Source organism: Mesoplodon mirus, assembly GCF_964341445.2.
Source record: "Mesoplodon mirus genome assembly, chromosome: 9".
In the NCBI taxonomy this organism is placed as follows: domain Eukaryota; kingdom Metazoa; phylum Chordata; class Mammalia; order Artiodactyla; family Ziphiidae; genus Mesoplodon; species Mesoplodon mirus.
The window spans coordinates 40,873,927-40,899,849 of record NC_138985.1 but is presented as its reverse complement, the minus strand read 5'-3'; the positions used below and the strand labels follow the sequence as shown (position 1 = coordinate 40,899,849).

The 25,923-nt window shown below is 39.5% G+C and overlaps 1 protein-coding gene across 6 annotated transcripts in view; it reads right to left on the bottom strand.

Moving 5' to 3' along the window:
- RAPGEF5 (Rap guanine nucleotide exchange factor 5) overlaps window positions 1-25,923 on the bottom strand; it is a gene marked incomplete at its 5' end in the record, with an annotated part of 217,138 nt that overhangs the window by 44,349 nt on the left and 146,866 nt on the right. For all 6 annotated transcript variants that reach the window (XM_082633000.1, XM_082633002.1, XM_082633001.1 and 3 more), the window contains 2 exons: window positions 765-909; window positions 3,346-3,424. In XM_082633000.1, coding sequence (XP_082489126.1) covers window positions 765-909; window positions 3,346-3,424 — 224 coding nt within the window. The remainder of the gene's footprint in view (window positions 1-764; window positions 910-3,345; window positions 3,425-25,923) is intronic.

The window sequence follows — 25,923 nt, the reverse complement described above, 5'->3', positions numbered from 1 at the left end:
GTATTGAAAAGATATTGCAGCCTACTAATGATTAGACACATAGATCAGCTTATCCAATTTCAAATATAAATCTAGGTTAGTATCTATTTTATAGGTTATTATTGCTTTAATGTCTCAAAATATACCAGGTCCTGAAAAGGTTTCATAATGTATACATTGTCACTATAGGTTTTTTTTTTTTTTTTTTTTTTTTTTTTTGGCGGTACGTGGGCCTCTCACTGTTGTGGCTTCTCCCGTTGCGGAGCACAGGCTCCGGACGCGCAGGCTCAGCGGCCATGGCTCACGGGCCCAGCCGCTCCGCGGCATGTGGGATCTTCCCGGACCGGGGCACGAACCCGTGTCCCCTGCATCGGCAGGCGGACTCTCAACCACTGCACCACCAGGGAAGCCCTATAGGTTTTAAATGATAAATGTTTTATCCCATTATTGTAGATATGGGAATTGTTAGTTAAAGTTATAATACATTTCAACATATTAAACAGTATCAAGTTTGAAGTATGTTTTATTTTATGTTCCTTAATTATTTCATTTGCAGTCAAAATTCCCATGACTTATATAAAATAAATAACCTTAAATGAGTGACTATAGAACTTGCCTTCTTCTATGTAAGGAATATCAGGCTTCAGAGGTCAAAACAAATTAATACTTTGAATCATAACTTCAATATTACAAACAAGTTAGATGACTGTAACCTACAAATGAGATTTTTGAAATGAGTCATTTGGCATAAAAGAATTACTCAATAACTGGATGTTTTACATTACCTTTAAAAACATTTTTGAATGTTCATCTTCATGTAACCAGTCTTTGTACAGAGCAATCCACTGGGAAACAAGATGCAAGACCTTCCGTTTTCGACACGGAACATCTGAGTTTTCTTCTTTGCCTTGATACTTCTTAGCAGAATAGGTGCAAATGGTTAAGAAAATTACATTGTTGCAAGTAAAAAATGTGAAGAGATCCGTTTATTCTTGCTTTCACAAACCATGCTAAAAAGCACATTTTCCAAAAATCTACAAGTACCTGAATATGCAGGAAGAAAAGAATATGTGTAGGGAGAGTAAAAGGTGTGCGCTGAAGAGGGTAAGCCCAGGAAAACGATTTACATAACGTGGTGGCAGGCCGTGAGGATAAGGACTGGACGACAGAACTGACAGCTGCTGACATAGCTCCGCAGGCAGCATGGGTTACTGCCACCTCCAAGAGACCCTAGGTGGTCCATTAATCACAAGAGATTAATGGGCTCCAAGAGATCTGGCCTCACTACAGAGGTGGACACTGTTTCCGTAAAAGTTAGATCAGAACTAGGCCAGATATACTTTGATCATCAGAAATTCACATTCTAAAGTAGTGCCAAATGAGCACAGATCTCTGGAGCATAATTTGAGATATGATTCAAATGCTCACCCTAGGAATTTATGTGAAAAAAAAAAAGAAATGGATAAGTGTGCAAATGTAAGTAAAAAAGGGCTACTAATTTTCATTTTCACTGGAATAAAAATACATTAAATAGGAATAACCTAAATGCTTCAACCATTGAGGACAGTTAAATAAATTACTGCATATCCATTTAACAGGCTTTTCTATAGCCATAAAACTGATGGTCCAGCACTGTATTTACTGACACAAGACATTCACAGTATACTGTTAAGTAGGAAAGCAAGTAAGAAAAGTATACGTTAGGATCACCCATTTCTATTAACTATGCTTATTTATATATTCATTACCTGGAAAGATATATACTGATAGTTAACAGTGGCTTCTTAAGGTAATGAGATTTCAGAGAACATGAATTATTTTTATTCTACTTATAAGCATTTCCCAATTTGTATACAATGACTATGTGTTAACTATGCTGTTAAAATTATATAAAAATAACAACCTCAAAGGCAACATGCTTAAAGCCGTAGGAATGAGACAGAAGCTTGGTATTTTCTAAAACAACCTAGCATTTTTGCCCCCCAAATTATCATTCTGAGTATCTTGGACACACTGAAACGTTAACTAGAAATAGAAAATGCTATGATACCAAACACAGGTAGGTTTTGGGGTTACTGGACAGGATTCTATATTCTTTAATGCTGATATATAATTGCAAAATAGGAATCAATTCTGTATCAGGCTTTGTAACTATTTTAAAACATAATTCAGTCACTGTCTCCCCAGCCTGCAAAAGGACATCAAGGACTGAATGGATAAAAAAGATGTGGTACGTATATATACAATGGAATACTACTACACATATATATATATAAAACTGAATCACTTTGCTGTACAGCAGAAATAAACACAACATTGTAAATCAAATATACTTCAATAAAAAATAAAATAGAGGAGAAAAGTAATAACTAACCCTGAACATTTTAGAATGGCTATATCTGGAGAAAAAATACTAATAATCCTTGTTATGTCACCATGAAATTAAAGCAACTAACTCAGGAAAAAAAAAAAGTACATCAAGGACATCTGATTTCTTTGATTTCTACCTGTGAAACAAACTCAAGCAAACACAAAAATAATCTATTAAAGTATCTTTTTCTTCTAGTTTTTCACTTGAAAGGCATAATATAAAGATTTATCTTACATTATTTCCACTTATGCAAATGTTCTTTTCCTCTTTTCCTGTAACTATCATGGCTTGACTAATGATAAAGAAAAAACTCTTCCTTAAACATTGTGAGGCAAGACACTTGTTTGGAAACTCGAGTGCCTTTCCTTGGCATGGCTTTCCAGCCTTTGATCTGTTGCATCTCTTCTAGTCAGTGTATGCAATCCTAAAGCCTCCTTAACTGGTCATCAACCTTCTAATCACATCCATCATCCTAAGAGAGCATGCCCTGACAAAGCTCTGAAACGACGACAGTTGATTACGGGGATAAGACCTCCCAAGTGAGGAATCCTTGTCTCCCCCAGGATACCTGCCCAGAAACACACTATCACATATGTATGTTTTCCCATCACATGGTCTGGCACTAACTGACTGATTGTCTTCTAAGTTCAGTTATTGCCAATCCACTCAACCTCTTGACTCTGGTGTTTACCCAGCAGGCCAAATTCATTTCCAGATTCTAAAGTCTTGAGACGTAGGTTTGAAGAAAACATAATATCGACAGCACAATTTACCCACGACGTAGAATGTGAAAACAGCAGCTCTGCATTCATTTCCAGTTCCCCCTGCCTAGTCTGTTTCATTTCATCTTTCACCTTGGCTATCATGACATGAATATTTAACATAGCCACACTCTACAGAGGGGCTGAGTAAATGAAGAAAGGCAGTTAATTCCTAATGTGAGACATCTGTCTGAGAGGAAGCCGACACAGCATCCTGAAGTTAATGAAGGATATTGCCTCAACAGCGCCTGGCACAAGTCGTCAGTTGTCATGAAGACCGTGTACGTGAGAAGGAAGTCATCAAGGAGGGTCTCTGCAAAGAAAGGAAAATAAACACAAGGTGAGCAAATCGGTGATAAGAGGGGCAGCTGCTTAGCCAGGCCCTGGAATAGTGTGCACAGAAGAAATATGACAAATGGTGGTGGCAGTGGGAGGGGTGAGGTTAGGAGAATTTTAGCCACAAAATACATTATTTAGTAAAGTTATTTTTAAAAACTCTTTATATAGAACGCCTCAAGCAACGAGATTTTTTTTTTTTTATTACAAGGCTCTCTAAACATACAATTTTGTCACCTTTTTTTCCTTCCCTAAAACATCATCTATATTTTTGGGTATAGACATTATGGGAAACCAATGCATAAAAAAAAGTGCTTTTAAAAATAAATTTTATAAGATTTCTGAAGTATGCACTCCAGACCTACAGGGAATGACGCTTATATGTTCTAATAAATAAAGGCTTTGTAAAGCCGTTTACCTAAGTCTAGGACAAGAACAATGGATAATAAAACCCAGAGGACACACGTCAGGTTCCAAGGCCATTCACCTGTATCTCTCAAAAGCATCTGTAAGAAGTTGGGAAAGTGGTGAGTGATTTTCTTACTGTTGTGAAGAGAGGCAGAACTAAGTCCAGTTAAAAATGGAAAGAGAAAGCAGGTAAAATGGATCATGACTTACTCCCTCCTAATTCCTTTTCTACCTCTTCAACCAACAAAAACAGGTTCCACTGTTATTGCCTCTTTGCCTGAGTGTTCTTCGAAAAGTCCAGCTTATATATAATACGGAACTCCTAAACAGGCAAAGTGACCTCCAATAAAATTTCAAAAATGATAGAAAAGATTTACACTCAGAATGCAAAGTAGGCCTTTTGCCATAGTAGTCTTTAACCAATCTCCTTACCTTGAAATTCATTTTAATATATTATTTAATTCTCATATCATTTACATGTTGGATATCAAATTTTTAGCTATTTGAAATAGTAGAAAATTGTAAGAATAGTGAGCTTGTATACTAAATAGTATTGATGCTCTCTTACACTACAAGTGTGGAAATAGAAAGAACTGCCCAATACAGAATTCTATAGCTCTACGCTGAAGATTAGAAAAATTCCAGAATTTTAGAAATAACCAGCAACGTTTCTTTAAAAGTTATCAATGCAAAACAAAAGGCCGTGTTGAAGAACACAAAATTCTGATAGGGCCTCCCTGGTGGCGCAGTGGTTGAGAGTCCGCCTGCCGATGCAGGGGATACGGGTTCGTGCCCCGGTCTGGGAGGATCCCATATGCCGCGGAGCGGCTGGGCCCGTGAGCCATGGCCGCTGGGCCTGCGCATCCGGAGCCTGTGCTCCGCAACGGGAGAGGCCACAACAGTGAGAGGCCCGCATACCGCAAAAAGAAAAAAAAAAAAAAAAAAAGAGGCTGTGACCTACAGTCCTATATCAACTGCAGGGGTTAATTTATTTCCATGGTTTGTTTATGCTGTAAAATATCAAGATAGTCCTGATCCACACAGGTAAGTGGCTGCAAATGGTAATGGTTGACCAAAAAAGCTTGCTTTCTAGTTGCAAGAGGCCCTTAATTAAAATGAACCAGAGGTGTTAATGAAGAATATTAGGTAATTTTTTTCAAAGGTATTTATTTTTTTTTATAATAGATAAGTATAAGTATCAGTATTCCTCACTAAAAAAATTAATTTGAGGGCTTCCCTGGTGGCGCAGTGGTTGAGAATCTGCCTGCTAATTCAGGGGACACGGGTTCGAGCCCTGGTCTGGGAGGATCCCACATGCCGTGGAGCAACTAGGCCCGGGAGCCACAACTACTGAGCCTGCGCATCTGGAGCCTGTGCTCCGCAATAAGAGAGGCCACGATAGTGAGAGGCCCGCGCACCGTGATGAAGAGTGGCCCCCGCTTGCCACAACTAGAGAAAGCCCTCGCACAGAAACGAAGACCCACCACAGCAAAAATAAATAAACAAATTAATAAACTCCTACCCCCAACATCTTCTAAAAAAAATTAATTTCACAAATGGCACCTAAAATGTAAATTAAGCCTAAACTTATAATGTTGTATCACACTGTAGTATGTGAACAGTCACCGGTCTAACCCACTATTACTCTGTGGAAAAGCAAGTTCTCAAACAGATGTGCCTGGGCCTTGCTGGGCATATATTAAGCCCAGTACAGGAAAACTGGGAATGTGGCTGGTTGCACAACTGAATGTGAGTGGATATGCATAGCAGAGCTAGGAGCTCTCTACTGGAGCCCCTGTTCACTAAAGTTTCCAATCTATGCACAAAAAGGCAGAAGAAGCTTTATTGTAAAATCTACTCCCAAACTAGTTAACCTGGCAGCACAAATTAATCACTGGCATCCTAGTGAAAAATTTGGAATGTGTATGTGAAATTTTGTGTCTCTTTCATTACAATGTTTTATTTTTTATTTAATTTTTTTTTGGCCACACCTCCAGGCTTGTGGGATCTTAATTCCCTGGCCAGGGATTGAACCCATGCCCCCTGCAGTGGAATTGCAGAGTCCTAACCACTGGACCACCAGGAATTCCCTCATTACAGTGTTTTATTTATTTTTTTTTTTTTATTTTTTTTATTTTTTTTTTTTTGCTGTACGCGGGCCTCTCACTGGTTGTGGCCTCTCCCGTTGCGGAGCACAGGCTCCGGACGCACAGGCTCAGCGGCCATGGCTCACGGGCCCAGCCGCTCCGCGGCATATGGGATCCTCCCAGACCGGGGCACGAACCCGTATCCCCTGCATCGGCAGGCGGACTCTCAACCACTGCGCCACCAGGGAGGCCCCATTACAGTGTTTTAAATAGTTGAAATTAAGATCCAACAATGGCATAATGTCTGAACCCCTAGGATATTTTGGAATCCAACTTGAAAACTATCACTCTGGGATGCTACTGAACAGTTATGTTCACAAATTATAACATATCTCTGTACTAAACATGGTTGATGAGAATTCTTAGCTTCTCTGGTCTGATTGGAAATTAAGTCTTTTTTGCATTCAATGTTAGATACAGGCAGCAAGGACCATAGAGCGGCCTAGAACCTAGAATCGACTTCAGGCTTTCCAATGGGCCCTTACAGATTGGAACCCACAATATACAGAAACCACTGGGCAACGGCACTGAGAACCTCAGACAATTCAGCATATAAGATTCTTGGTGTGACACTCAGGTTCAGACTCTTCGGGATGTTCTTACACGTAACTAATTTAGTGAGGTGGGAAGTATTCTCTAATCAAGATTTCCTCCATGAATAGCTCAGATTAAAAAGAGCACCATTAACTTTGACAAAAGCATTCATTCCATTCTGGAAGAGCCTCAGATAATGAACTGAGTGGCTGTGAGAGTTTGGTTGGATGGTGGCAAAACCATTTGGCATTCAATTCAATTAATCAGCTCACATAAGATAATATTTTGTTGAGGGCTTTGACCCAGAAATGCTTATTTCCCCTAAGCTACTACCATATTTAATATTCAACAGCATTTATCTAATTATCTCTCTGCCATAGAAATATTAATTAAAATAAAAACAATGATGCTACATAAAAACATCTCCAGTTAAAAATCTAATGAATAGAATAGCTAAAAATCCAATGAATAGAACAGATTCCCAATCCTCCTAACTCAAACCTTTCTCTAACTACCATATTGTTCTGAAATTTTTCTGTATACAAAGAGATTTCCTTTATTCCTTTTCAACATCGGTATTTTTTTTTGCCGCATATGAAAGTAATTGAGTGATATAATCAAAACAACACACTTCAAATAAAAGTGTATCTTATAATATCCATGCTTCAAAAAAGGCTGTCCCACTGGTATTTAGAGATATTTTTAGAACCACAATGGTTATATAAATGATCCCCTGAAGACTATTAGCCAACAATGGCCATTTAGAAAGACTAGCAAATCCACTGGCATCCACATTAAAACACTATAATTATCTATTATATTATATACTGCTTAATTAATAGTAATTTAAGACTCTAGGTAGAAAAGCACCTTTGTGTATAAAAACATCTTTCATTTAAACACATTCATAATTGCCATACAGACTAACACTCTGAATAAAAAGATGCATTTGTTTTGATTTCTAGGTTAATGAATAGCTAGGTATTAATGTACAAAAAACTTTTCTTTGAAATTCTATTCTTTAAACCAATCACTAAATCTAATCCCAAATTCTTGGCTCATCACTGACAAGAATACTCAGCCATCTTTTTGGGAATAGCCCTCTTCTTCCCCCAAATAACATAACATTTTATAGTGGCTTTTTAAAAGACAGGAATTACTCTTTGCAGGAATTACTCTTTGCAGTATAAAAGTAACAGGCTAATAACTATCAAAACTGGAGGGAAAATACTGTTACAGTTTTAAGAACAATGTAACCTGAAATAAAATATATCAATATGCTGTCAAAATCTAAAGACTTGATAGAAATGGCTCTAAAATTCAGGTCTATAATTAGCCATGTTAATTAATACAGAACTTTTCCCTATCATTTGCTACTGTTTTAACTTTAAGACATAAGAAAAGAATTATCTATTTTTATTTGATTTTACTTGAATGTATTTTTCTTATATGCATAAATTAAAAAATTTTCTCATATCACTTTAAGTGTATCAAGCACTAAAAATTTCCATTTTATTTCTGCAAAATACAAGTGTTTCTAGAATATCCCAGAGTTGTGTCAAGGTGGAACGGTAACTGGTTTGGTACAGACTCTTTTTATAGGTTTCTGTTATATAAACTTAATCAAATTAAAGAAAATGGTCTAAATGTTTCCCAAAGGTCTAAGGTTAATGCCTTTTTTGGGGGGGGGGAGGTAAAAAAAAGAAAAAACAAAAACATAAAAATGAACCCGGAAGTCTAGAAATCATAATGTGTATAGGGTGACTTAGAAATAATTAGAGAAATCTACCTCAGTTATGTTTCAACACTCGCCAGCAAAATGCACTGCCATGATGAAACCACTCATCAGTTAAAGTGAATTACCAAGAAAGCAAATGGAAAGAGTTTTGACAGACAACTGCCCATAGGAGCCATTTAATCTAAGTAAGGTAATGTGAATATTCAACGTTTCTCTACTAACTCATATCCCCTAAAGTACTGTTAGTAGTTTTGCTTCACCCATATTTCTACTTGAGATGCAGTGAAATTTAAGGTGCTCTAAAACATGCTCTACTTAACCTCTATTCCAAGGAGCCAAGAAAAGCTTTGTACATGAAAGCGCCCATTTCTGGCCCTGGAATGTTACAACTTACCATTATTTTTTGAGAAGCAGTGCCAAAATGTCCATGTAATTTGATTAAGCACAAACAAAAAAACCTTAATGTTCATATATGAATCATAGGTTAAAGTGCTATGCCACCAATAGAAGCTCTGCTTCTTGCTCACTGTATTTTACATTTCAAAAAGCAGTATTCATGACCTCAGATGCAGCTGTTTACCACAGCTTTTAAATTCACTTAACTCCTGCAGACTTTTACAATTTCACCAGTCTTGCTTAGCCATTCTGAAACTGTCAAATCTTGATCTAGTTTTATTTTTAGATATTGGTTGCACAAGAAAGGCTTATTCATTTAATGCTGTTTCTACATCAAACCTGAAAAGTCATCCCTTTAATGACAGGAACTTACGATACGGATTGCGTGGCACTCTTCCAATAATGAAATCCGTTTTCATTTTAACTTGTAAAATATGGTTCTGGAATCCCACCACATTTCTTTAGGAAAGAGTGATTTGAATACAGCAGGTTTTATGTTCTTGGCTAAGTTTAATTCCACATGCTGCCTTTTTAAAAAGGCACTAGAAGCAGCATGGAGTATTAACAGCAGCACTTTTATCTTCTCCACACAGAGAAAGGGTCACGTTTGCAGGTCACTCTGTTGTTACAGAGTGGACGGGCCCCATGAGCTCCTGCTGTCCCAGCCCCAATCAGCTGCTCTCAGTGTTCAGGCACACTTCATGTATCTGCCAAGTCTGCTGGGAAGCTCAGAACACAGTGGAAAGCATGCAAAGGGAGTCAGAGAGCTGGATTCCTACCTGGGTAGCCTTGAGCAGAGTACCTAACCTCTCTGGGCCTTAGTTAAATCATCCACCGTGAAGTGGATGTCACATCCACACCTAGCAGAGTTGTAGCTGAGTTAAATAGGACAGCTAATGCATCTGGCAAAGAATCCGGCATATATCAAGCATGGAATAAATACTACCTGTTCTTTATTTTCCTAAAATAAAATGATTTATGTCTGTCCTGTCCCAGTTCTCCAAGTGCTACCAGTCAACCAACCAAAACTGTGTATTGAGGAATGACTAAACATAAGGCATTTGTTGAGGCACCGGGGGTTGATACAGGGAAGCACAACGCTGGTCCATGGCTTCAGGCTCATAATGAGAAAGGGAGCTGAGATGTGTATCCCCATGGGATGAACTAAGTAAGGTACCACGGCAACTGAGCAACACCAAACATAGATGTCACAGGGGATGAAGGAGAGACTCCATATGCCAGGGAAGGTTTCACCAAACAGGTGGCGTGTGAGATGACCTCCGAACTTCTGAGCAGAATTGGTGGAGAAAGAGGTGAAGGATGTAAGCAAAGGAGTGGGTATGGGTGTGTGTCTGTGGCTGAGTCACAAACCTGCGGCCTTTGAGCCTTGTTTTGCCCTTAAAGATGTTTTCTGTTAGATGACAATATTTAAAAATCAGAGATCTGGCAACACCACGCCCATATCTCAGATGGCAACTGTGGTTTAGACCTGAGTTGCGCTCTTTACGCAGGGTGCCCTCCCCAGTTTAGCACAGTTCTGCTCTGGTTGGCTTCATTCGTTCACATGAACTGTCTGGGGACACGCGAGTATGTAAGTCTCAGTCTATGGTACAGTTGTGAAACAGTAATGGAAGAGGTCACATGGTGTAACTGAAAAGTAGAAAAGTAGGTTGGAGCCAATTGCTGGAGTGTTTTTGAGCCTGGACTAAGGAGCCTGGGGCTCGTTCTATAGGAAAAGGGAAGTGAATGAAGACTTTCAAGGTGAGAAGTGACAAGCGATGCAGATTACACTTGCTGCATCCTGGAAGTCCAACGGGATACAGAAAGAATAAGGGGAGGGAGGATGAGTTTACTTTTAAATGCACTGAGCTTGGGTTCCCTAGGTTACTTTAAATGGAACTACTGAGCAAAATTATCGAAGATCAGAGTTTGCTAAAGAAGGCCAGATGAAGATGGGAGCAACTGTATAAAGAGAGTGCTTGGGAACAACATGAATTCTCAGTGACAATCCTAGGAAGATGTAAGCAGGAGGTTGAGGGTTGAGCTAGGGTGGATGTTCATATTTGGGCAATGGTGGGAGAACGATGAGTTTAAAAAGAGAAGAAATTGGAGAATTGGGAGACATAAATGTGATAGAAGCCAACAAGAAAGGGCTGGAAAAGAGAGCAGATGATAAGAGTCAAAAGTTGCTGGAAGGAGGTCCATGAGACAGAGCATTCAAAGGCCACTGGATGTGGTGTGTGATGGTCCCTGGTGTGCTGGCTTTAGAGAGAGGCCCCTTACGTGGTAGAGGCAGACTCTACTAGATAGACTGATGAGAACTAAGGATATTCTTGACACTCAGCTCTCACGTCATCTAGCACACTGTTTCTCCCCCAAAGACTCTTCTTGTTGTTGTGTAGCTCACTGATCAGTAACAGCAGGTGCTCTCACAAATGAGCCAGGAAGACAAATTTCTTCATGATCAATGCAAGTATCATTTTACGTAACAGTATAGATGAGAACATGGGAATTGTCATGGGTATGAAGCTTTCAATACCAATCTGCCAGCATCTACCAATAAAAATTAATATCCGGTTCGAAGATTCGCTCAGTTTAACATAATCGACCTGAGTTGCTGCATCTTGTATGATTAACATCACATATGCATTCTTAAGCTACAAACTGTGCTCCTAAGTCCCTGTCAATTAAATATTCTAAAATGTCATGAAACAAAGAAAAATTAATTTAAACATTAAATCTTAAATCACCCAATTCAAAAATGGGCAGAAGATCCAAACAGACATTTCGCCAAAGAAGATATACAGACTACCAACAAACACATGAAAGGATGCTCAACATCACTAATCATCAGAGAAATACAAATCAAAACTACAATGAGGTATCACCTCACACCAGTCAGAAAGGCCATCATCAAAAAGTCTACAAACAATAAATGCTGGAGAGGGTGTGGAGAAAAGGGAACCCTCTTGCACTGTCGGTGGGAATGTAAACTGATACAGCCACTATGGAGAACAGTATGGAGGGTCCTTAAAAAACTAAAAATAGAATTACCATATGACACAGCAATCCCACTACTGGGCATATACCCTGAGAAAACCATAATTCAAACAGAGTCATGTACCAAAATGTTCATTGCAGCTCTATTTACAATAGCCAGGACATGGAAGCAACCTAAGTGTCCATCGACAGATGAATGGATAAAGAAGATGTGGCACATATATACAATGGAATATTACTCAGCCATAAAAAGAAATGCAACTGAGTTATTTGTAGTGAGGTGGATGGACCTAGAGTCTGTCATACAGAGTGAACTAAGTCAGAAAGAGAAAAACAAATACCGTATGCTAACACATATATATGGAATCTAAAAAAAAAAAATGGTTATGAAGAACCTAGGGGCAGGACAGGAATAAAGACAGAGATGTAGAGAATGGACTTGAGGACACAGGGAGGGGGAAGGGTAAGCTGGGACGAAGTGAGAGAGTGGCACGGACATATATACACTACCGAATGTAAAATAGATAGCTAGTGGGAAGCAGCTGCATAGCACAGGGAGATCAGCTTGGTGCTTTGTGACCACCTAGAGGGTTGGGATAGGGAGGGTGGGAGGAAGACGCAAGAGGGAGGGGATATGCGGTATATGTACCCATAGAGCTGATTGATTTTGTTACACAGCAGAAACTAATGCAACATTGTAAAGCAATTATACTCCAATAAAGATGTTTAAAATAAAAATCTTAAATCAGAAGTCTCAGGCATGGTTATTCCAAGCAATAACTCTAATACTTGACTCAACTTAAAACAAGGTATGATATTTTTATCTCCTGAGCACTAAGAAGAATCTCTATTGTCAGCTTTCTTTCAAAACTTGAAATATATCACCATTCTGAGTGGTAATTTTTTTCCCCTTGGTCATTGTGAATCATTAGTGCTGAATTTCAGACAAGTAAAATTATTATTATTTTTTTTTCGGTACGTGGGCCTCTCACTGTTGTGGCCTCTCCCGTTGCAGAGCACAGGCTCCGGATGCGCAGGCTCAGCGGCCATGGCTCACGGGCCCAGCCGCTCCGCGGCATGTGGGATCTTCCCAGACCAGGGCACGAACCTATGTCCCCTGCATCGGCAGGCGGACTCTCAACCACCGTGCCACCAGGGAAGCCCGTAAAATTTTATTTATTTACTAATTTACTTTTGTTTCTGGTTAAAAGAAATTTTATGGACACTAGAGACAAGTTATTTTAAATAAAGTTTAGCAATGGATAGTCAATTGCCTATTTTAAACCTAAGAATTAAAAATCTATTCTGCAAACTTACTCATTTAAAGGAAACACAACTAAGGCTCTTTCTAAGCAATGTGGCACAAGATCTTAAACAAACTGAACACTTCCAATACAAGAAAATTTACTATAATGTATTGCCTGTGTTTGAAAACATTTCTAGGAAAAGTATTTCAACCAGTGACTGACAGCAGACATGCCTCTGTGTCTGGTTTCCAGAACAGTCATTAGAATTCTTTTTTTCCAGTATCACATGGCTGCTATCTTTCTCACACAGGTGAAAGGGAGATTTGTGGTTTAGGGTCACAAAGAAAGGTTTGGTTGAAACAGATGACCAAACACCTGTTACTTAGGGCTGAGCACAGGGCTCTCTGCTCTGGTGAAGACAAAGTTGTAAGATAAAGTCTCAGCTTTTGCAACGATTTGGAATTTGACTGGTGAGATCGTTAAAGGACCACAACAGGCAGTCTACAAGCTCCAGCCTGATGAATATTCCATCCATGTGAATGTCTGAGCGAAACTCCATACCCCACCCCTGCCCACCACTGCCACCCGGCACACGTTTTAGCCCCAGAGATCCCCAAACCATGCTTTGAACCACACCTATTCCTTACCGTGCCCCAGGAAGCCGGCGGTGGCTTCAGTAGGTGATGGGGAAAGGTCGGTTGGTGGGGGGGAAGACAGTAGCTAGTCTATATGAAAATAACCGTACCAGCCAACCTTTATGGACCACATATTGTGGGCTGTACCACAAGTGTCACCCACATGATCTGTGTTCCTCAAAACCACCTTAGAAGGTAGGTCTTATCTTTAGCGGGATGATGACACTAAGACTGAGATAAGTACAGAGAATAACCTCCGAGTTAATGTCGGAAGGGGCCTAGGTCCCAAGACACGCTGAGCCACAGCAATGGCTCTCACCGCACAATGTTCTCCTGAGGGTGTGGATACAAACCGCTCATGTCAGGGGTGAGGGGAAAGGAAGTACAGGAAAGTCATGGAATCCTGGGTTTGGACAGGGAAAAGCAGCATAGATACAGGAACTTGGTCTTTTTATTGGCCTTGAATTGCCAAAGATGGCCCTATGACGTCTTTTTCCACCTATGCGCATGCTACAGTTCCTTTATTCCTACTCACATTTTGTTATTTTGTTTTTATTTTCTAGCAAACACCTGGCAATAGCAAATAGCTATAAGAGATCAGCCAATTAACTTTTCTAAAGATGGAAATGACAATCACATGGAAGGATTAAGACAGTCCACAGATTCATAATGTTTTTAAGATATTTTAATGACCAATTATACATATTTATATTTTTAAAAATTGAAATGTAAAGGCAGAAAGGAAAACAATTTTTTTAAAAGGTCAAACCATAAAACTCTTCCTTTTCTTCTATATAAACTTCTCCGTATTAGACATTATAGATACTGAAAACCATTAGTCACATTACATTTTGTTCACTCTTTCCCAAATCAAAAGAAGTGACTTGCATGTCAAAGCTTTGGCTATCCCTCACCTCAGTTATCACCTGTCAGCCCAACATCTGGATCAACAGACCATTAAACATGTATCAACTGTCACTGGCCAAGATATTTTTGCCTTTTGGCTAAAGGCACTCATACATATCCCTTGTCTCAAATGGTTCTAAGAAGTCAGTTTTGTTTTAAATTAAATGTACTACTTACAAGCCTACGAACATCCTTAAGCCTTTCTGTTAGCATGATTCACGGTGATTTGACTCACACAGGTATGTAATGGGTACATATGAGTTCCGAAATATCACCAAGAGTACAATAATATAATTATATAAAATTGTATACTATAACCTACTCTTGAAAGAACAAATTTAATTTGTGATATTGTTAAAAAAACTTCTTCAAAGCCATATGACATGAACTATTTCTTGGTATATGTTAAATTTATTTTATGAAAAATATTTCTAACAACTGGAAGGGAGAATTTTGGAGTGAAAAATGCAGAATTCTCTAGCATGAATTCAGGGGCTCAAATCACACAAGAAAGGTACTTACCGGTAAGTAAACCTTGAGAATTAAGAATACATGAGATTATCTAATGTATAGCACAGGGAACTATATTAAATATCCTGTGATAAACCATAATGGAAAAGAATATAAAAAAAGAATGTATATATATGTATAACTGAGTCACTGTGCTGTGCAGCAGAGATTGGCATAACATTGTAAATCAACTACACATCAATTCAAAAAAAAGAATACATGAGATTAGTGTCAATAGTCACTTGTTGAGAAGCATATAAGACTTAATCCAAACCACTTTATAGGCTTTTAAAAAGTGATTATAGGGCTTCCCTGGTAGCGCAGTGGTTGAGAGTCCACCTGCCGATGCAGGGGACACAGGTTCGTGCCCCAGTCTGGGAAGATCCCACATGCTGCGGAGCGGCTGGGCCTGTGAGCCATGGTCACTGAGCCTGCACGTCCAGAGCCTGTGCTCCACAACGGGAGAGGCCACAACAGTGAGAGGCCTGCGTACCGCAAAAAAAAAAAAAAAAAAAAAAAGGGGGATTATACAGCACTTTAAATTACGATGTGTTTATATTACTTTGAAGGGACAGAAATATATAATTATGGCCTCGGGTCTAAAGTATCAAAACAAATTAACATAAGCTTCCACTCATAAAATTTCCTGCCATTTTCCTCTTCTTTAGGAACCAAACTTTGATTTTTCTTGGGCTTACTGCTGTCCAGATAGCTTAAAACCAAACCAAACAATACATTTCCCAGTCTCACTTGTAGCTAGATGTGGCCACAACTGTTCTGGTCCATGAGAAAGAAGCAGAAGCCAGGTGTGATGAACAGGCATGTTCTTAACTAGCTCCATCCTGCTACCTGGACTGTGATGCTATATTCACTTTGGTTCGTGGGATGCAGGTCAGACTCTAGGGACGCTGGAGCAAAGAGCTGGAAGGAACCTCACTCCTGGCTGATTTCAGAGGGGACTTACCAGCTCTGGACTGCATTTCTTTATTTTTATTTTCACATGAGAGAGAAGTATATATATACCTGTTTATGTCACTGTTCGAGATTTTCTGTTGTATGCAGCCATGCCTAATCACAAATAATATATACACACAGAAAATTTTCAGGAACTCAAACACATGATCAGTAATGTGGTCTTGTTCTCAAGTTTCTCAGCTATCATAAGCAGGAAACGTACTTTTTTTTTTTTTTTTTTTTTTTTGCTGTACGCGGGCCTCTCACTGCCGTGGCCTCTCCCGTTGCGGAGCACAGGCTCCGGACGCGCAGGCTCAGCGGCCATGGCTCACGGGCCCAGCCGCTCTGCGACATGTGGGATCTTCCCGAACCGGGGCATGAACCCACGTCCCCTGCATCGGCAGGCGGACTCTCAACCACTGCGCCACCGGGGAAGCCCAGGAAACGTACATTTAAGGAGAGATGAGTGTTGTGAATTTATCCTGATCTCATTACTGTGGATTTGTAGAATGTGCTGATGAAGACACATTTGCCTTTTGTGTTTTTGATTATGTTTTAAAAGAACAAACAACCTCCCCAGAAGACTGTCAAATAGTGTAAACTGTCATAATAATTCTGAGATATGCACTCACAATATGCCAATCAGCACTGACAGAACTTGAGCTTACTAGAATCTTTCTACAAAAGTCATCAGTGGTCAGTGAAAACGACTTTGCAATGCCTTCAAATTCAGATCAAACTGAACTAAGACACAAGAAGTCACATTTCGTATGTTCAATTCTTGGGAAAAGATCCAAAATTAGGATGAAAATATCTTCACCCTGTTCTTCTTTTTTTTCTTAACAAAATCATGACACTGGATTTATGATATCTATAAGCCTGCTACACAAAAATAAACTATGTGATATCAAGCAAGACAGGAAGAAAATTTTGGGGGAAAACCTAACTTGCTCTATGTACTATGTAAATCTTTCTTCATAACAAGTCTATTTAAGGCACATTCACAGGGATGTAGCAAGAAGGAAAACACCAGATGCTTTAATATTAGAACTACTATCATGAGCCCTGATATATACAGCCACTCACCTAAAACCCTGTTCATTTTTAGACTGAGAATTTAAGTAGAAGTATCCAACCAGGCATGAGATGGGCAATTTTAACTGATGCTCTTCATCTTCACACTAAGTGAAGCTCATTTACAGGATTAAAAGATTTAAAAATTAAAAGACTGACCAAGTATCCTGAATGCTGAAAAGAAGGATAAGTCTGAAGCAAAAAAGGATACAGGATGGCTCTGAAAGTAATTTTCTGCCACTATTTAGATTACAGCAAGATCTTCTGGGGATTACAGCAAGATATTCTAGTTTTCCACACTTTCCGTTCACACATACCTACCAATTCTGTCTAATTTCATATTTATTTCTGAGATTTGGGGGAAGGACTGCTAGCCAAATAGCAGCCTTAAGCACAAGGCAAAAAGCTGCAAACAGAATGAAAAGAATGGTTTCAATTGTAGAGCAAGAAAGCCCCAAGGGCAAAAAATGAGGATAATGGAAAATGGGGGGGAGAAGGTTATAATGAGAAAGACTGCAAAAAGAAATGAGGAAAAAAGCTCAATTATAGGTATGTTAAAGGCAAAAATTCTCCCACTTGAAGAACATTCCTTTTAGACATGTGCTTGTCAATTACAGCAATTCTGTGGCATTGCACCCTTTACAAGAAGCCATAATTTGATTGAAACATGCTGTGAGAGATTAACATGCAGGAATTATAATCAACAAATTGCCATTTACTAGCATTCCTTCCTCACACTTATAAGACTATCTGAAATACATACTCTTATATAGAAAAACCACTTTTCTCCCCCACTTTCTGATAGGATGCTAAATTTTTGACTGAGGACGATGTCACAGCATTAAAAAGTACAGACAAGAACATCTGATAATCTCACTTTAAATCCATCACTGGAGAGATGACACAGAAGATCTCTGAGGTAGAGAAACAGAGTGAGAGAGAAAAGAGAGTTTCTTCATCCTTTGAATTGTCTTAAACACAGTCGCGAGTAATTTCATGTGCTGACGTTACATTAAAACTATGATTCTGCTAAAATTACTCGATTGTCAAACTGACTGTTGACACAGTATCTTGCCTCCAGAAATTTCAGAATGTGTTGCTTCTTTCAATTCGCTGCTCCAAAAATACCTGACTCACATCACACATTTAAACAAGTTTCTGGAAATACAGCAGGACGCTGGCAAAATCACAAGTGTTTCTACTAAAGTACAATATTAAATATGCCAGTGGACCCCAAATTCACTGAGAAAATATGGTCATTTTAAAAACTTTAAGAGTTAAAAACAGCATTTTCTTTTTAAAGAAAGAAAAATCCATTTTCCTTTTAAAAAGAACAAGAAAAAGAATAAATTTATAAGAACAAAAATTAGCACCAAACTGAGAAACTGTGCTATAGAAATTATAGATTATAGAACTATAGATAGAAAAATAGAAGTAGCAGCCTTTGTTCTTAAAGGGTATATTATTAGGGAGACAAAATATAAAGGGAAAACTAAACAAAGCTATTACCTTTCTCAAACGCATCTTTATGAGAAAAACTACAAGTTATACTGGATTTGTGTTTAAAAAGCAACCTTTAGGGACTTCCCTGTTGGCACAGTGGATAGGACTCTGTGCTCCCAGTGCAGGGGGCCTGGGTTCAATCCCTGGTCGGGGAACTAGATCCCACATGCATGCCGCAACTGAGGAGCCCACCTGCCACAACTGAGACCTGGAGCAACCCAAATAAATAAATAAATTTAAAAAATATTTTTAAAAAAATTACAAAAAGAAAAAAGGGAAACTTCACCCTATGTCAAAGAGACTATACAGATTTAAGCCAATATCTTATTCATGTAATTATAAAACCGAAGACTATTCTACATGAACTTTGTGACTTATCAGAAAGGGCCTTTATAGTTTACATTTAAAAACAGACTGTAATTTTATCTATTATGATTCTTTGAAAATTGACAATTTATGTACATATTTATGGCAACTCTCAGTGTACCAGGGTATTTTATTATTTGTAATAATTTATCCACCAGCCATTCTAGGAAATTAGAAATTTACTGAACTACAAAGAAAGAAATACCTAAGGTTCCCCACAGTTGTCTACCTAAAAAGATGAGTATCAAATTGAGCACCTGAGTTGGGGAAAAGCATTTTAGGGGAAGCAAAGAAAATGTAAATAAGGGGAATAAAGCAAATAAAATTTCCATGGTGAATAAAGGAGAAAGTCCATTCATTTCTAATAAGTCTTCTGTTCTGGCTACAGTTTACATAGGAAAACCCTCATGGTTTGGGGGGTTGAGGACATCACCACCAGGACAGACTTCACAGAAACAAGAAGTCACATGTGTATTTCATCTAGAATATAATGTGTGAAGGAAACTTTCAAAGATACTCTATCTCGGGCTTCCCTGGTGGCGCAGTGGTTGAGAGTCCGCCTGCCGATGCAGGGGACACGGGTTCGTGCCCCGGTCTGGGAAGATCCCACATGCCACGGAGCGGCCCGTGAGCCATGGCTGCTGAGTCTGTGCGTCCGGAGCCTGTGCTCTGAAACAGGAGAGGCCACAGCAGTGAGAGGCCCGCGTACCGCAAAAAAAAAAAAAAAAAAAAAAAAAGATACTCTATCTCACTTCCCAACTCTAGGACACAGCCTTCCCTCTAGCCCATCAGAAAGTTGTTGATATTTTCCTTAAAGGTATTCAGAGAAGGGCTTCCCTGGTGGCACAGTGGTTGAGAGTCTGCCTGCCGATGCAGGTGAAACGGGTTCGTGCCCCGGTCCAGGAAGATCCCACATGCCGCGGAGCGGCTGGGCCCGTGAGCCATGGCCGCTGGGCCTGTGCGTCCGGAGCCTGTGCTCCGCAACGGGAGAGGCCACAACAGTGAGAGGCCCACGTACCGCAAAAAAAAAAAAAAAAAAAAAAAAAAAAAGTATTCAAAGAAGAAAGTCTAAAAACTCTTCTTAAGATGCACAAGTTTTTCAAAATCCTTATAGTCAGGAGACTAAAGATCTAACTTCTGAGGTAATTCTTGCCCCTTGTGTATTTCATTTTCCATTTCCTATCTTCAGATCCTCCTGAAATTAATTTCTCACAGCCCTACAATATTTCAGTTTGTTTCTAGGGTGCTCTAGACTTAGAGTTGAACTTTAAGTACTGAAAGACATCACGTGGAGTAAACATGAAAATGATGCGATTTAATAAATGCACTCCAATGATCCAGTCTCATTCGAAATGGGGACTGTATCCCTGAAAAGTAGGCTGCTCTCCTCCTTACATCTTTATCCATTAAACATCTTCTTTTGCCCATTGGTTATGCTGTAATAAAAACTTCCACATTTTCATTATTAATCTGTGTACATTAATGACCTTATGCTTCATCTCTGTCTCACTGCATTTCACCTTGCTTCATTACCAACAAGAGTATTAATTAACCCACAATCTACTGGCAGTGTAAAAGCATCAATTCCCTTGTTATCACATATAGTATCACATGTTCAAAGGTGGTGTGAATAGATTAGTTCAGAAGATGAACACCTCAAATGAAATTCACAGTCATAATCTGAGTTTTAATATTATCTCACGTGAGTGGTCTGATACAGCATCAGCTGCAACTAGGACCTCTTCCCCCACACCTCCTTTCTTGTGTAACCTTCTTGAAGCAGTCAGCCCACCCAGTGGCCACCTTGCTCACAGGTGGAAACCAAGCAGCAGGTCTTTGTGCTGGAGATTAGCTCCCTCTTAAGTGGCTACTGAAGCGCCTGATTTGGGGTTTATAGCTAGAGTCGAATGGTAGGCTTTTTATTTCAGTTCTGCCTTTCATCCAAGATTTTAGCCACTAGACAAAAATGATGTCTAGGACAAAGCTAGGAATATATCTGGGTTCACTTTCAGATTCAAATGACCACTCTATCTCTGAAGCAGCTTAGTTAACTTCTGCCTTAGCATCTATGTCCATTAGATGGAGATAATCATTCTGTACAAGCATCCATCTAATGGAGAGGATGTTTGGATAAACAGAGTGGTGTCAAATCCTGGCTCTCAAATTTGGAAGGGGCCTCAGATGTCATGTGGTCTAAACTCTTTGATTTCATAAACGAGGCAAAAGAGAAAGAAATTTCTACACAATTCTAATTATCTCATCACTCAGTCAGTATTAATTTATAAAGTCTTCCAATGCTTCAATTACAATCAGCAAAAACATTACATCCTCCACATTAGCAATTAGGAGAGAAGCTAAGGGAACTGCCAAAAAACCAAACCAAACCAAACCAAAAGCACAAAGATTATAAAGCAGAACAGAAACCAATATCCTAATATGAGCACTTTTACTCCTAGTTCTCTCTCCTTGGCGCTTTGGGGATTTTCATTGTCACCGGGGATCGCTGTTTCAAGCCTTCGCTGAACAGTGGGGTTCTCATCTGCATCTGAGGCACACCCAGGGCAGCTGGAGTTGGTGCTAATGAATTTATTTAGTCTTTTGTTGATTTTTTCATTAGCATGTATGCAAACAAAATTAACCTAATATTTAACACTGACAGTTTCATAAAGCTGAAAAAGACCTCAAGTGGCAACCTAGTCCAGTTATTTGTCTCTGAGAAAGCTACTTTCACAGGTCAAGAAGGTAAAAGGCTGACATCAACCATTTCCACGGATGCAGAGTCTACGGCTCCTAGCTGTCGCCAGCACCATCCAGGGATACTTATACCTACTTCCAACTCCTTTTACATCTTTTATTTATTTTTTCAACTAAGTCTATTTCCTTTGGTTCTGAACTTTGCTGAATAGGACCAGACATTTCACATTCATTCTCTATACTACTTTAAATACATTAAAATATCCTCTAGCTTCTTCATTTTTAAAGACATGTGGATATAGTTCTCCCAAATTTGTGTCTATAATGAGATTGGTTATTTAGCACCACGAACATCCACTCTTTCCCTATTTGCTTTTTGTCTGACTCCCTCCACTAAAATGTAAGCCCCACGAAGTAAGGAGTTTGTGTGTATTCTGTTTACAGCTGTATGCCCCACAGCTAGAACAGTGCCTATATAAGAGGTCGAAGATATCTGTGGAAGGAAGGAATTAAATTTTTCTATGGTATTCATTCACCCGCATATAGAAACTGAACACTCAAATATACACTGCTGTATTTTATTACAGAAGCAGTGTGTAAAGTTAAAAGTAAAGGAATTACAGGGGGAGGGCTAGGATAAGAGCCAGGATGCAGAGTATTTCATCACTGGGGGAAAACCGCTGCTTTTCTCTAGCAACGGACTGTTTCTGAATATTCCAAAATGGCCTGGTAGTAAAACTCTCTGCAAATGGATATTACTGGTAGGTGATAAACCAAAGCTATTCTTTGTAAATGTTATAGCATAATTTCCCAGAGGAACTTAAGAAGTTTCCCATTGGACAAGGTTATATACAAACACACTTAAATCATCACCAGGTATGGCCACTGAGCCTTGAATTCCAAGCCTGCTACCCCATCAACATTCTAACTACTCTCTGAGCGAGGCTGAAGAAACACAGCAATAAGACAGGGCAACATGAAGTCAGGCCAAACCGCCTAAGTCCTTGTGCAAAGCCCAAGTGATGGTGAGGTCAGCATAAAACGACCGCAGGGTTAAGGTCTCCTCTAGATCTAGAATTTTACGGTTCTGTGACATACTTTGAAAGGAAAGGGGATGGGGGTTGATATAAATCTCTTTAGATCAAAGCATTTTAGTGATGAAAGATATGTCAGAACTCATCTCATGTATAACTTGCTCAAGGTCTCAGGCTGGTCTATTAATGGAGCCCAGATCTGGGACCCAAGACTTCAGAATCTCATTTTAGTACCCTTTCTACTCTGCTGCGTGCATATTCTCCTTCCTTAGAACATCGTTTCTTACAGAAGTAAGCATTCTTGGCTGTGAGGCTGAAGGACCACCCAGAGATCGCTGGAGTGTGACAGAACCCTGGCCAAAATCCAAATGGGTTTTGTTCACTATACCGTCACCTCCTCATTCCAAGAACTGAGAGCTAACAGCTGTGTGGCCAGTACCTCTGTCCACTCTGATTGTTTCCTTTTTTCAAAACCATTTCAGTGGATGGACCAGCAATGCAGGTTTGTGAATTTTGAACTCAGGCTGCAGAGGCTCTAGGGCAGGGACCAGTGGATATGAGGCTGGACACAGACACCAGGAGAGGGAGTGGGGAGGGGAGGTGGAGGAAAGGAGAAATGACGCCCCTAGTTCTCAGGGGCAAATTTATAACTATTAGACACTTTGAATACGTCTCTGAAGAAAGTGGAGAGACAAAGTCATTGTCCTAGTTCTGTGGCTCTCACACCTGGCTACATATAGCATCATCTGGGGAGCCTTCAAAGCCCATAACTCTTAGGCCCCAACTCGGGTCAACTGAACCAGGATCTCTGGGGTGGGACCCAGACATTGATATTTTGAAAAATGCCCCATGTGCTGCTAATGACACAGCCACAGATAAGATCCACTGGTCTATTATGTGTTACATGATACCACAAAAATAAAAAGATAAATCCAAGATAATTTTACATGCATGTTAATTGCACAAAATCATGGAGAGGCTTACCACCATCTAAAAACTTCCATGTCTACCCGCCAAAAGTTTAAAAGCCATGCAGCCACAGGGTTATAAAGGTCTTGCCACCTGCAAAAGAAAGCCTAGAAGAGAAGCACCAAACATCTTTCCAGAAATCCTAAAAGGTAAGGAAATTAAGGAAGAAGTTCACCTAAACTGTCTTCCGTATTTCCAATGATCAGGAAAAAGGCATTCTTAATTTTCCTTCACAAGAAATATGTATCAAGTATTTAGGATACGTTTGGTGCTGGAACGGGAAAGAAGATAAAAGAAAATGAAAAATGGTTTGCCTGCCCTAGCTTCACTCAAGGTTCCATCAGTGCAATGCTCCAAAAAAAGCCATTAAGCTGGCAATGGAGAATAGCTTTGGGACCCTATCAATTAAGTGAGACACTCCTATGATATAAACCAGGTACTTCCATGGAGGTGGTTGCCTCGTTACAAAGGTAAGGGACTCACTTTCTCCATGATGTAATCAGTCTACTAGGTGCTGTTGAAAGTACACCACCCACACGGAGGCATCCATGCCTTCCGTGGTCAAAGCAGGATGAGCAGACATTTCCACACCGAGTACACAATATACTGAACGATAACCTCATGAAGTAAAAACAGCCATACCTGGAAGAAAGCAGGTCAAGCCTAATAAGAATCGGCTAATAGGCTTTACCTGTTCCCACTACCTTATTCTCTGCTTGTTTTTTCTTGAAAACCTGTAATCATAAGCACATTTGCTTCAAAAGGATGAATAAAAACCCAAGACATGGAAAAAAAAAAAAGGGGAGCAAATAATGTTATTTCCTCTTGTGTTTCCCCTAAGGTAGACTCATCATAATGCAGATGTAGAAAGAAAGTCAGTAAGAAGGATTTCCTCTGTGTAATCCATCTGATCACAGTGTTGTCCCCGGCCACCCCTGCTTAGAACAGAAATCGTTATTCCTAGTAGAAGCAACTCTAGACAAAACACATTTGATCCTTTCCAGAGACGGGCTGGTGGTGGGGACCTGCTCCTCCACCCCTCCAGCTCCTCCATTCACAACATATTTTCTTGCTTCTTGCCTTCCTTGTAATTCTCCTGGGCTGGGAATGCCCAGTGACGTCTGCCCTATTTCTGGGAAGATGAAAGATAGAGCTGCTTGATTTTCCCCTAACATTTCAAATGCTTCAAGTCAGACCCTGAACCTCAAAAGAAAAGGTAATCTTTGAAAACAGCTTCAGTCTTTCGACGTTCACAAATAGGTATCCAGTTACCAGACTCAAACAGTTTTTCCATTTTAAACAATGAAGAATTATTCATCCATCCATCCATCCATCCATCCATCCATCCATCCATCCATCCATCCACTCATTCCACAGATATTCCCAGGATGACTGTTTGTGCCGGGTAGTACCAGGGAGGAAAGGTAGACACATAGGGGATTATGAAAATAAGCATGGTAAGTGCTGTGTGGATCAAATCATTTAGGAAAATCATTAGTAGGTTGCTTGTGAGCATCTCTAATAATGTTTTTTGCTTTTAAAACTCAGTTTGATATGGTGATAGAATACTATATGAATTATTGTTTTCTATTCTATTCTATTCTATTCTAGATTTGGGTAATAACAAAAATACAGTATCTCTTATTTCTATTCCATTCAATTAAGTAAACTTTTTTTCCACTTGCACGTTAACAGCAATTAGTAATCACCTGAACCTGTCCTTTGTGAGTATAGGTCTCTTAGCCTATTGGGCCTTGCACCTACATTTTCATAATGAAGTGACTTTTGTGGGGAAGAGATGGAAATAACTTGCATCTCTTGCTTGGTTAACTTCTCCAGCCTCTGGTGGGTACAGGAATGTAAGAATCCAGAACAGGCTCATCCCAGCCTCCAGGACCATTTATTTCTTCCCATGTATGCTTTCTTCCTCATTGCCATTGGGGCCATGTGGACGACCACCATATGGCTCGACCCGGCTCCATATGGCTCCATCTCCCTAAAAGGGCGCTCAAGAACATAAAAACGCTGCTGTATACTTTTATTGCAGCCCCTTCTCATTTTCCTCCATCTGTCTTCCATATGTTTACGCGACTCAGACTCCTACACACGTAGACCTTTTATAGTGAGGGTTGCCAGCCTGACCAAGATAAAGAACTAACATTCACCACCGTCAGTGACAAGGGGCCTCAACTACTTTAAATATGTGATTCATTTAGTATTCAAACTAGAACGAACTCATAACCACTTTTCTTCAATTTGTACCTGAAATTGATTTTATATTTATATATTTTTAAATGTTACCAACAAAAGCCACACAGTGGCTCTTCTGTTGTATTTTCTCCAAGCGCTGTTCGTGAAGTG